The 13,210-nt window shown below is 39.6% G+C and overlaps 1 protein-coding gene across 1 annotated transcript in view; it reads right to left on the bottom strand.

Annotated features, from left to right (window-relative positions):
• LOC149029379 (ARM repeat superfamily protein) overlaps positions 1–13,210 on the bottom strand; it is a 74,228-nt gene that overhangs the window by 24,354 nt on the left and 36,664 nt on the right. The window contains exons 16-26 of the mRNA XM_089141702.1: positions 11,766–11,946; positions 11,289–11,389; positions 11,005–11,145; positions 10,710–10,866; positions 10,342–10,493; positions 10,116–10,197; positions 9,838–10,012; positions 9,210–9,285; positions 8,781–8,954; positions 8,625–8,693; positions 8,412–8,516 (exon numbers count right to left, since the gene is read on the bottom strand). Coding sequence (XP_088997828.1) covers positions 8,412–8,516; positions 8,625–8,693; positions 8,781–8,954; positions 9,210–9,285; positions 9,838–10,012; positions 10,116–10,197; positions 10,342–10,493; positions 10,710–10,866; positions 11,005–11,145; positions 11,289–11,389; positions 11,766–11,946 — 1,413 coding nt within the window. The remainder of the gene's footprint in view (positions 1–8,411; positions 8,517–8,624; positions 8,694–8,780; positions 8,955–9,209; positions 9,286–9,837; positions 10,013–10,115; positions 10,198–10,341; positions 10,494–10,709; positions 10,867–11,004; positions 11,146–11,288; positions 11,390–11,765; positions 11,947–13,210) is intronic.

Raw genomic sequence — 13,210 nt, 5'->3', positions numbered from 1 at the left:
ACATGTCGATCACAGAAGACCCCAGACGCACTTCTCTATTTCATCCACCATATTTTAATTCTTTGGGAAACATCATCATCTATATCACCTCTTTTATTTATGATTGAACCTAGGTACCTAAAAGAATCACTCTGAGGAATCTCATTATCGTCAAGTTTCTCCACCTCATCGTTTGCCCAATCATGACTAAAGTTACAAACTAGATATTTTGTTTGTTCTAGTTAATTTAAAGCCTCTTGACTCCAAAGTTGTTCTCCATGATTCTAACTTGGTATTAATCCCCACTTGAGTCCCATCTATCAACACAATATCATCAAGCATACACCAAGGGTCCCACACTAGGAATGGTATGAATTCGTCACGTAGATCCGAAAGAAGCTCATGAGAAAGACTCACTAGGTGCAGCGACCAAAGTCGTTTTTTCACATTTTGGGGCATTTTGGGCATTTTTCTGTGTTCAGGGGCATTTTTGTCATTTTGTGTTTTTCGTTTTAGGGTTTCTTGGCACTATAAAATCAAGTTTTGCGCTTCTTTTGAAGGCAGCTGATATTTGATCTTCTTGTTAGACACTTTTGAGGAACTGAATTTTCTTCATTATCAATCCAATCTTCTGTTTGACCTTTGATTCTGTCATTTGGCATCAAATAGGCTTATTCTTCTCTAAATCCCCCCACAGCACAGGTACTGTAAGCTCTGTTTGTTCTTCCTTGGCTGAATCTCTTTGAGTCAGTCAATAAGTGACCACTACTTCATGATTTGCTATACTAATATGGTGGTTTGATGTTTCTAAACTGACCTTAAGAGTTGCAAAATGGTCTTGTGTTGAGTTCTTTGGCTGAAGAACAGAATCTGTGTTTGGTGTGCTTGCCTCTTTTTTTTGTGGGTTCAGTTTTCTCCCCAACTTCTATTAAGGTCTCCTTGTTGCTTGGTGTGCTATCATGGCAGGTTCTGAAGTTAGTGATAACACCCCTCTTACTACAAATGACCTGGGGGTACAAAACCTGCTGGTTCTGCTTACGAAAACCATAGTGCCCAAATTTTTATTGTAGATTTGAATAACACCAACTATTTTTTATTGGTAACATTCCATTAAGCTGTCCCTACACAGTAGAGGGAAGCAGGGCTATGTCGCTGATTCCATCAAAGCTCAAAGGACTAGCTATCCCACTTATCATAAATGGGAAACTGATGATTCTAGGTAGAAGGTTCATGAGCACAGAGACTGTCAAGAAAATATAGGAAGCATTAGTAAAACATGTGATAGAGTGGATGACTGCAAAAATCTACCCCTTTTTCAGAGTAGTCACTTGGAAGCAAGGCAATCTGAGTATCTATCAGTATATAATACTATCACTGGACTCTGGAAAGAGTGTCCTTTATGGAGATCTCCGGTCACTAATGTTGCAGATGAGTCTAAGGTGTATAAGATCCTGATATGGAACAAGTTCTCAATTTACTTGGTTGGATGAATCTGGAATTTGGACCCATTCGGTTGCAAATCTTGAGGAGTCACCCGTTTCCATCCTTGGATGAGACCTACTGACGTAAACCCAGGGTTAGGGTTAGATTATAGGATCCTCAAATTTGGAACCATCACACAATTAGGGTTTCTAGGGTGTCTTGAATAAGGTAGAATAGGGGTTTAAACTTGCTGGTTTGGCAGATCAGACAGCCTTCTATTGTAGTTTCTTCGACTAGAGTGGGGTCAACACAATAAAATTCTAATTTCTGAAAATTTCCGAAAATTCTGGAAGTTCAAGGAAGAAGATGAATTGCACGTTTTTGTTGAACTTCAGAAAAAAGGCTGAATTGGAGGAAATAAGATTAGGACTGTGTTCTAGGCTTAAGTGTGACCAAAAGGGAAGGGAAAAGGGTTCAATTGGGGCTGGGAATATGATTTTCCTACTAGGGTTAGGACTGCAAATGCAAGGAAGAAGAAGAGGATGGCAGATGGCTTCTAGGGCTTAGAGAAGGGCTGGAATTTCAAAGGGGAAGGATGAAAGGGTATTTGTGATGGGGTCAGGGCTGCTCCTAAGGTCTGAAACTAAAAGGAGGGGTTTGGAAGGCTGCAGACTGTGAGAGATATGGTTAGGGTTTGGGTGGGGTATTTCACTTACTTGTAGTTGAAGAACTGCAGAAATCTTCGTGTTTGAATGGTTGAGGTAATGAAGAAAACCTTGAGGTCGGAGAGACAATGCACAATACCATACCAGCCACAGGTCACCCTCCCAGGGATACCACAACTACAGTAGTCTATTTTCTCAAAACTCAATCCATTCAATCAATCAAATCTAAAAATAACTTATACTAGAAAGGCTATTTATAGCCTGAAACAAAGAACTCTAACACTAGGTTACCCTAACTGTTAGGACCCCATCACAACTTGACTCTAAAACACTTATCAAAAGGAATCTAATTACTACGCGATATCAGCCCTTGGATCTGAGATCTCACTTAAACACTTCTAAGTCACCTAATGTTAATTAGATAACTTAAGATCTAAGCAACTAAATTACAAACAAACTGGACCCAAAAAGAAAATAATTCTTCCTAATTTAAGTTAACCAAAAAGTAGGACTTCTTAAAAAGAAAACAATTTTTTCCTTAGTTTATACAACTCTATGACTCTTTGCAACTGAAACTTCAAAACCAAAAGGAAACAATACTTACTTAACTATCAAGACTCCAGTTTAGAAAATAAAACCAGAATTAAGAATCAGAAATTATTATGAGCTTAACCCTACTAAATAGACTCGATCCAAGGGGCAAAAATGACCAGCACTTTATAAGGGTGTCTTGGTTTTTTGGCTAAGGTTTTAGGGCAAGATAGTGTCTTGGCGAGGGTGGGAAGGAAGGCTAGGGCTTCTGATTCTGCCTTCCAGAACTGAATTATAATGTATTCCTTCAACTAGAATACATTCTAATTGTTGGAACCTAATAAAACTCCAATTCTGAATTTCCAAAATAAAAAAATAAAAAAGAACAGCAGAAATCCCAAGGTTGAAGAAGCCTTGCAGAAATTTCAGATTAGGTTAAAATAGGCTGAATGGGGTAATTAACTTAGGGGATAGGTTCAGGGGTTAGGTGCGACCCTAGGAGGGGAAGGAAGGGGTCAAGAGGGGTTGAGGTGGTAGGTTTAATCAAGGGAGCAGGCTGCTGCTATAGCAGAAACTGGAAAGAAAGGGAGAGGGCTTACGGATGCTAGGGGATGGGGTAGAGGCAGCTGGACCAGAAGGTGAAGGGGAAAGGGTGATTTGCAATGGGGTTGGGGCTGTTTCTAAGTTCCAAGATCGAAGAGAGGGGGCAGTGATGGCTGCGGACAGTGAGGGAGAGGATTAGGGTTTGCGTGGGAGCTTTCTACTTACTTAGGCCGTTGGAAGGTTGAAGGATGCTGCTGGACTTGATGATGGAGGCTTCAAAACTTGATTGCCAGTTTGCATGAATGCTGGAATAATTGCTTGAGTACTTGAAGAAAAAAACAACTTGAAAATGGAAAAAAGCTCAAAACCCAGCTGCAAGTCACCTCCCAAGGATCCCACGACTATACCAAGTCTTTCTTCAATTCGTGATGTCATTAACTCAAGACTTTAAAATACATTGAAATCGTGGCTATTTATAGCCACTTAACCCAAATAGACTCAAACAATGAAGCTTGGTTCCCAAGTAACCAAGACTAACCTATTTAGGACTCAACTCATGAACTCCCTAGTCCCTACTAAATAGGAATCCAATTACTTACCAAAACTGAACTTTCTAAAATTAAAACCCTATCACACGAACAAACAAATACCAAAATTAATCAACTATTAAGACTCCAAATTAAGAAATAAAACAGAATAAAAATTCAGAAATAAAATTGGACTCGGTCAACTAGTTAAGCTCAATCCAGGGTAAGAAAATGACCATTTTAACCCTGGATAGGATTTGCCCCCTTTAGTTTGCCCCAACTTCTAAAAATGGACTTGTGCCCCTTTCTTGGCTCTCTTGGGCTGGTTGGGGGCTGGATACATCAATCTTCCCCTTGTTGAAAACATTCATATCCTGATGAATGCGCATTTCTAGCTCTCTTGGATCAATGCCCTGGAAGTCTTTGGTGTGAACTCTTCCTCACATCTTCCAGTTAGGAGGAAGCACTAGGTGTGTTGTTGCTTGCACCTTTCCTTGACAGTACCATGGTGAACTTGGCTAGTGGTAATGTAGTCTTCAATCCTGGGGCCTATGTGCTAGAGTCGTAGGAGGAAGGCTGGAGTCGATGGTCATGCCTTTGGAGCCCCTTTCTGTCTGCACTTTGATCATCATTGTTGTTATGGCCTGTTGGAGGTTTATAGAATTTCCTTCAAGAAGTGGGAGACTCAAAGAGGTCCAGTCTCTGTAGGAATGGGTGCTGGAATGGATCTAATGTATGTGGGTAGCAATGCTCTTCCTATACTGTAAAGAACCCCTAGAGGAATGGGAGCCTTAGCTATTTCCTTGGTTGCTATGACCTTGTCAGGCTCTTCCATCACCTTTTCCATAAGAAACTGTGGGACAATCTAGGTGTGGAGCCTTGGAGTGCCTTAGCTCTTTCCTTAGTTGCTATGACCTTGTCAGGCTCTTCTATCACCTTCTCTATAAGAAATTGTTGGAATGGTGAAGAAGATTAAACATCTGGGTGTGGAGCCTTGGAGTGGATGGTAGTGCCTTGTTTGATCTCTTGACCAGGTCATTCAGGTTTAGGATCCACCAAAGTGTTGTGTTTTGGTACTGGAGTACTTTCGAATTGCTTTGAGGGTCTAATTCTCTTTGATCACTGCCGGTAGATTCAAGGGTAATAGTACAATTTTCTGACCGTAGTGCCTGAACTTACACTTGTTCTCTACCCATGATGGTTACATGGTTATCATACAACCAGGGTCTCCCTAAAATAATGTCAGATAATCCCATGGGTACTATATCTCCTCTAAGTAAGAATGGAGACTGATGGGAACTAGACACCCTTCCATTCTCTCTAGTAAACCTAAGGTTAGAGTAGCAGATGGTTCTCTCTACTCAATCTAAGTAAGGAAATTGTCAATGTTGACCATAAATTTCCTCAACTAACTTCTGCTAGTCACCTTACAAAATCCTCATATTGTTGTCACTTTTTCCCTTCTCATTGTCTTCTTCATGATCTTATGGCGTGAGAAAAGGAGTGCATCTTTTTAAGCCGGAGTGATCTCATTTATCCATTGATTAGTCTTATCTATGTCAGAGGAATTATTGTTGTTCTGTGGAGTCCTCAATGCTATGGCATCAACCAGTGAGGCACCTTTCTTTTGCATTATGAGGAAACAGTTACCTCACTTGTTTAGATATTTTTCATCTTCTCATGAATTTGAGTGTGAACCATGCATTTTTGCTAAAATTTATTGTTCATCAAATCCTTCCAATGGTAATAGATCTATAGCTCCTTTTTATTGTGAACTATAATGTTGGGACCAACTCACACCACTACTTGCTTGATGAGATCAATGTTTTCTATTTGTCAGTGTCACCTAAGCACCTTGAAGTGAACCAGGTTAACCCCCCCCCCCCCCACACACACACACACAAAATTGGGCCTCCAAAGAAGCCAATCCAAAGCTGGCCAAATTTCCCCAGGGCATTTGGTCATTTTTCCAGCTTAAGGTTCAAGATGGATCTGGTTGGAACCCCCTCGATCCAAGGGTTATGGATCTAATTTTATTTTTATATTTGAGTTAGTATTTTTTGAGTTACAAAAGAGTCCAAGTCCATTGTAAGTTAGTAATTTTGAGTTATGTTGGAATTGGAAAGTTTGTGGATAAGATAAGACTCTTTATCAAAGAGGGTTCTTATTTTTTAGGAGTTTGCTTTTGATTGATATTTGTCTTTTATTACTTAAGAGACCAAGTTAAAGAATCTAGGTCAAGTATTAGGATCCCTGTCTATTAGGGATTCCCACATTGGGTCAAAGTTTTTTTAAGGACAATGAATAGCCTGTTATTTCATTGTAATCAGCAGTTTTGATTGAATAAAGTTTATAGTTTGTGCAACACAGGGTCGTGGTTCTCTTTGGGAGGGCCACGGTGGTTTTCCATCAGTAGTCTGCAATCATTCACAGGACAGTGTTTCCAACAATCACAGCATCCCAAGTAAGCTCAAAGACCACCCACACCCTCCCATGTCCTGCACAACCTTCCCGAACCCCCTGTCCCTGCTGCTGCATCAATCCAGCAGCACCCCTGGGCCCCATGACACCCCCAGCCCCTTCTTACCCCCCCCCCCCCAACCCTATCCCTGCAACTGTAGGTCACCCCCATCCCCTTCTTCTCCCCTGCGATACAGCAACCCTTTCCGCCCCTTTCCCCTCTATTTGAATTGCAATTCTTCCCTGCCACAAGTCCTACCCTCAGATTCATCTACACCCTCAACCCTAACTAGTTTAGAAAATTCTGCACTTCACCTTCTTCCCTAATTTCTGCAACTTCTCCTCAACTTCTGTAAACTTTAAACTCCTATTATTGAGACCTTTCTCAAACCTTAGAATCAAGTTCAAAGTCACAGAACAGCAAGAACATCAATTCTGAACTGCAGGACAGTCAGACAATTCCCCACTCCAACCCTACCCAGAATTCCGTTCAAAACCCCAGTTTCCTATTTTAGTAAAATTGAGATCTGACTTTCTGCTACACCAGGGTTTTTAGAGTTTTAGAATACCCTAAACACCCTGAATCGACCCTCCCTTTTGCTAAAATTCCTGAGCAGCCCTTACATCTAGGGAAAATTACCATAATACCCTTAGCCCTAGACTTGGGTTTACATCATGCCTAAGCGCTGCTGTGGTTCTAGCCTTCTAGGTGCCCATTCGAGTTGGTTCTCTCCAAACATCATGAAAGAACTGGCCCTCGTTCATTTGAGGCGACATTACCAACTAACAAAAACAACAACAAGCCTAGTCCCAATTAAATGGGGTTGGCTACATGGATTCTTGCCTTCCAGTCAACTATGTTTGATGCCATACTAGATAAAAAGCCTAAGCTATGCATATCCTTTCCCACCACTTCTCTTAAGGTTATCTTAGGTCCCATTTGCTCAAATTCCTTCAATCTGGATTATATCACTTCTCCGTACAGGGACATTTTCAGGCTTCCATTGAATGAGGTTGTGCCTCCTCTAACAACTTTCTTGTAGCTTATCACTTCCCGGAGCTACTCCTAGACCAGCTCTAATATGATCCCTCCTTATCTTATCCTTCCTAGTGTTGGTTCTCTCTAAAGATATTGGAAGAAATCACCCTCATTCATTCGACACGACAATACCACATGGAAAAATATAGCAGGATACATTTTTGAGAAATTATTGCTGTCTGCAGCTAGTTTATGAAGCATCTACGGGAAGGACCAAACGATAATTGTTGGGCTCCATCGCCACATGTAATGGACCTTCACAGCTGCTGAACAACAATCATTGTTGGCCAAGCAGGTCTCCACAGGGAGGGCAGGCAAGCAACAACTTCTCTCACATCTAGGGACCTTTTCCTCCTCTTTCTGTTTTTCTTTTTTCCTGTTGGCAACCATTGAACCTGCAACCTGTCTTCCCCAAGTGTTGCCCGCTATTAGGTTTCTGACTTTGAATACCTAAATCCCCTCAACCAGCTGCGAATTTTTTGGAGTACTCCAAATCCCAAATAGCATTCAGGTCTAGGACTAAATTTTTTAAGCCTAATCTTAAAGCTACAACCCTAACAAGCCCGTAAATAGTACTAAAACTTCACCAACAGCCTTGTTCAACAGTTAAAAAATCTGGTTCGGTTCAGAGGATCCTGGTGAATTGCTGCCTTGCTAGGACTGCCCCAACAAAGGCTGCATTACTCTCCACTTCTTCCTTCAGCTGCTCTCAACCCATCAGCTCTTGTTCCTTGTTTGTTGCTGATCCTTATAGTTAAACCTCAGTTTCCGAGAAACCAAGACAAAATCATAGGTTAGTTTTAACTGTACTGGTTTTGACAGCTTTCAGTACAAGTTTTTATCAAGTTTAGCCCATCTCAAGCAACCCAGTTTCAGTAGTTTCAACTAATTTTGATAAGTTTTGGTAGTTTCAACCAGTTTTCATCAGCTCATCAAACGTCAGGTTCTAACTCAAAAACTTGTCTTGGCCGTATCTCATTTCTGGCTGGTCAAAACAAGCCTCAAAACTGATGTTGATCATTGATTAAATAATAACATCACTCCCTCATAACATAACAAATTACACATATGACCAAGATACCGTTCAACTCATACCATTACATTAAGCAAGCCACATCCAAGTACTTGAGTCTATATTCTTGAGCTTGTGCAAGTGCATGCTCATGTGCAAACAATAATTATCTATTGTATTGGAAACAAAGAATCACCAGTTCAAAGTTCAAACTAAGAGCAAACAAAAATAACCTGTTGCTCAGCCTTCATGATATGGTAGACAGACTGAGTTAGCTTTTGCAAGACGGTGACACAAGGCTGTATAATTGCAGGGTCTTCTGTGAACACACCTTCCACCTGGGAAATCAAACAACACACGACAAAGAATGCATACATGAATTCATATAACAGCATCTTAGATCATCAAATTCAAAATATAACATACAAGAGCTACTGGCAACTTACTTGCAAGGCTTTAAATAGATGCTCTACATGGATATCATCACCAAGTGAAGTATTTAGAGTAGCACAAACCTAAAATAATTAAATATGGAACTTCAAAAAACAGAACATTATAGAATGAGGCAATTATGAACAATGAACAAAAAACAGTAAATTCACCTCCAGCAGGAGGCACAGAGTCTCAACTTCAATCTTTGACAATTTTTTTCTGGACTTATCAATCCGAAAATGATACTGAGTTCGCCTTTCCAAAAGTTCAGCTAGCAACATATTGACAGCTTCTATAGTCATGATTGAAGTGCCCATTCCTTTGAACAATGATAGAACCATAAGCTGCAAAAATGTATCCATTTAATCTCTATTCAGCACCTATATATTTCAAAACGACGTTTTGTTGCAAAATTACAGTGATCAGAAAAGCTTTAGAGTATACCATCACTTGATGATGAGCAATAGACACATGTCAGCATACAATTACAACTAAAACAGATACTCAACCCCCCCCCCCCAAAAAAAAAAAAAAAAAAAAAAAAAAAAAAAAGACAAACTAAAGCAGAATAGAATGAGAATTAAGAGGTTCAGGGAGACCTTTCCATATTCTGGGAGTTGTAGCGCCGAGCTCAATATGAGGCGTAAGATAGTTTCTTTTGTACATTGATCAAACCTGAAAAGAGGATGTTGATTTATGAAGAAGAACATGGTCTTGATAGAAGTATGAAATCCTGAACTATAAAGCCAACCAAAAACGTTGAGCAACTGGGCATCAATAATAGAACCACAGTATCTCACTAATATGCATTCAATCTGTTAATTAAGAAGGGAAGAAACTAGGACAGCATCTCCTGATAGTGCCTAATAGATTCTACAGATAGAATAGACGGACAACACAGGAGTTGTCCACAGTGCAGGTTCTGCTAGGTTCAAATAGAAACTGTCCACGGAAAATCATCTGACAGCCACATACAACAGGCAAGGTACTTGCATCACTTTTCATCTAAAGAGACAATTATCCATTTTCCTTTCTTGCTCTTCCCCTCATTTAATATGACAAATTCCATTGACATGCAAGAAAGAACAAAAACTATAAAACCATTTGAGGGAGGGAAAGAACCAACATATATTTCCTTTAGATAACTGAACTAATTAGATATAATAATGCTTCTGAATGGATTAACCAAATAAAAAAATATGTATAAATGTAACATTGCGCAAAGACCTTTTGTCAGTATCCTGAGGTACCAAAAGAGTGTCACAGCAGGAGCTAAGCAAAGCCGTCAAAAATGATGGGAGGAAACTCCTCTCTGATGAAATCAGATGCCTCTGCTCAACGATTAACCCCAATAGCTCCCTGAGAGGCGTCAACTTGCTATGAGTTAACATTGTTCCGTTCCCTGTCATTTCACTATGTCAGAGATGACGACAACCAGGAGAAAGAAGAAAAGGATATCCAAACACAATATGTTATCAAGTTAGTTATTAAAACAAAAGAAGCACCATTTTTCCCACTAGAAGCATCTAAACGGCCCCACACTCTGTGAAGCTCCTTGATGCAATTCATAGCTGCAACACGCAAATCCTGAACAGCAAGATAAAATATCCTTAGCAACCAACGTGCAATTTCCTAGTGGTTAAAGTGCAATATAGTGGCAATGCATATGCATCACGAAATAGGCAAAAGAAAATACAAATGTATTCAGTAGTTAAATCAATCATACAGAACCTGGTTGTCACTAGACAGTGGAACAAAAACAGAAGGAATTCCTAGTAGAATATCCTCCATCTGCAAACTGCTACTTCTTATACTCTCACCCAAGGAAGCAAAATAAGACGCAAACTGTTGAAGACTCTCAAGTTGGACAGCAACAGAAAAACCTAAGAGGAGAAGAAACACAAAAATGAGAAATTGCATATACCAACATTCCCCCCAGCCAGACTCACATTAGTTGCTGGCTCAGTATAATTTTAGAAGAAAACCTGATACTAAATGATGCTTTGCAAATTGAAGGAAGCAAAAAAAGGAATTTTCAGAGAAACATGTAACAGTGATTATGACGAAGAATGCAGTCAGAGGAAGTGAAGATGCACAACCTTCTCTATCAAAAAATTTGGATAGGAAACGAACAGGAGAGGTGTTGCATTCTGTCACAAAGAACTTTAGATGTTCCTTAAAGACATGCTTCAATTTCGATGATGCAAAGAGGACAAACATCTCCTGAAGTGCACATAGCCCCTCCCCATCATTACCCTGCAGGTCAACCAGGTGTACATAATCAGCAGGGATAACCATCTGAATGGCGATATAACCAACTATTAAGAGGCTATGTCTTTAATATATGACAAAGTTCCCGCCATCAACTGAGAGGAAAAATAATTGTCTACTGACCAAGGCATCTCTTGCACCAACACAAGTCAGCATCATCCAAAATAAGCGAATCAAAAGGTTTGTATTTAATTCCTTAAATTTGGAAACAGACAACTGGTCCAATAATCCTCTGCAACCATTCTCCAATTTTCCAGCATTGAACTGCACACCAGATGGCACAAATGAAAAAGACAGATTAAAAAGGAACAGAAAAGAAGGGAAGTGGGAAGAAAAAGCAACTACACAAATGTTATAGCATAAAATATAATGTAAAGCTCAAGTACTGCAGACTTCTGTTGCAGTACCTCCTCTGCGAATATAACACCACCCCCAGACTCAATTTTATCCCACTCATGCTTGACAACTGGAAAGCAGGTTCGAAATAGAACCAAAGAACTATGAACATCTGGAAAGAAGAAGACAAAACAATTAGCTGCTGACAAAAGCTAGTGAATACATTTGCAAATCCATGCATCCTGAAAAGACAGAACTACTAAAATTCTGTATTTCAATTCACATTTATACTTATTGGTAATTTAATTAATACAAATGGGGAATGAATGCTTTTTTTCCTATTTTCTTTCAATTCTAGGGGGGGAAAATTCTAGTTTATATTTGATTTTCTACATAAACAAAAGTTTCCAAATAAAGCTGCTATTCTTACAAAAGCAAATACACGAAATAGAGAAACAAAATTAGGATCTACTAAGAGGAACAAGGCAATAGAATGAGATACAGACATTAAAAACACATCAGGAAATTGTATAGAATACAATATGTACCTTCCTTTTGGATCGTGAAATACTGCACTAACACCAACAAGAACAATGTCTTTGACAGCTCAGAATCATTACAACATTCGACCAACCAAGGCATATGATCAACAGGGCATGCTGAGAATGTCTCAGCCAAAGCTTCAACAGTCACCATATTAGTGGAGGTTATGTAGCTAGAGTTCAATTTCTGCATCATTCAGATACCAAATATTTTAGTTATGTATTCAATACAAAAACAAGAAATACACACTGCACAATATAAGCCATTAATACTTGACAACCACAACAGAAGCATAGTAAGTATAAGACATTAATTCTTGACAACCACAACAGAAGCATAGTAAGAGTGCAATTCCTGATCAGATCCCCAAAACTAACCCTGTAGCTCAAGAAGCCACCAACAAAGTACAGGCTGCACATCAGCAATGCTGGTGAAGCATAGATTTTTCAATCCGAAGGGTTTAGTATTAATCCAATATAAGGGGTCATGTATACCTAAATAGAGAGTTCGGCATTTTTGTTCCATTTACTTTGGTCTCCAATAGTCACCATAGTTTTTCTTTGAACCAGATTTATTTCCAAGTTCGTAACCAGTTTCGGAAATATACTACTGAACCGAGATAGATATCTATTTATTAACAGCCTGCATGAGGGGGAGGGATCACATTCCATGCAACTCTCCTTCCTTATTCTCTTCTCCTCAGCTTCTTCTACTTCCTCTCCTCTTCCCTTAGTCTCGTTGGTTCTTGTTTGCTTGAACTGACACGGTGTTAAAGCTTTAAAATCTCCATTGAATACAATTTCCATCAGATGGAATCTAGAGTCCTTAGAAACTTTGGGTCCTACTTAATGCAGCAGTTTGCTGTGTCTTCTGCTAGGATGTGATCAGACAACCCATCACACAAAGAACTAAATCTTCTCAGTCTGATCTATGCTGACTTTATCACCTACACTGCTTTATTCTGGGCCATTTTTTTCCTGTTTATTTTAGGCCAAGATAAAGGATGTCTACCCATCAAATGAAACTGAGATTTTGATGTTGGTTTTCCCTTACAGACAAAGAGCATGATCCAAATTTGGTAGTTTTCTTCTTGGCTGATCTTGCTCTCTCGAGTCTTCCTTGCTGCTGATACTCTTGTTTTCTGGCCTTTTCCATGTGCTGCAGAATACTCTTCAAGCCACTGTACAAAATTCAATCGAAACATGTGAAATTTCAATCACTTTGGGAACCTCGAAACGGAACTTTGGGTGACCAAAAAAATCCCGAGTTTCAATTGAAGCCATCAAAATTTCATTGAAACCTTGAAACTTGTCGAAACCTGGTTCAACCCAGCTAGAGCAGTTGGGGACTTTTTCCTGCAAGTTTCATAGTTTTCCCAAATTTTCAATCTTTTTGTTTCTTTCATGTTTCCCCAAATACCACAACAAATACCCCATCCATCAGGACTTCC

The sequence above is a fragment of the Hakea prostrata genome, chromosome 1, assembly GCF_041222555.1.
Source record: "Hakea prostrata isolate BN-2017 chromosome 1, UWA_Hpros_2, whole genome shotgun sequence".
NCBI classification, from domain to species: Eukaryota; Viridiplantae; Streptophyta; class Magnoliopsida; order Proteales; family Proteaceae; genus Hakea; species Hakea prostrata.
This window is presented reverse-complemented; position numbering and strand designations above follow the sequence as displayed.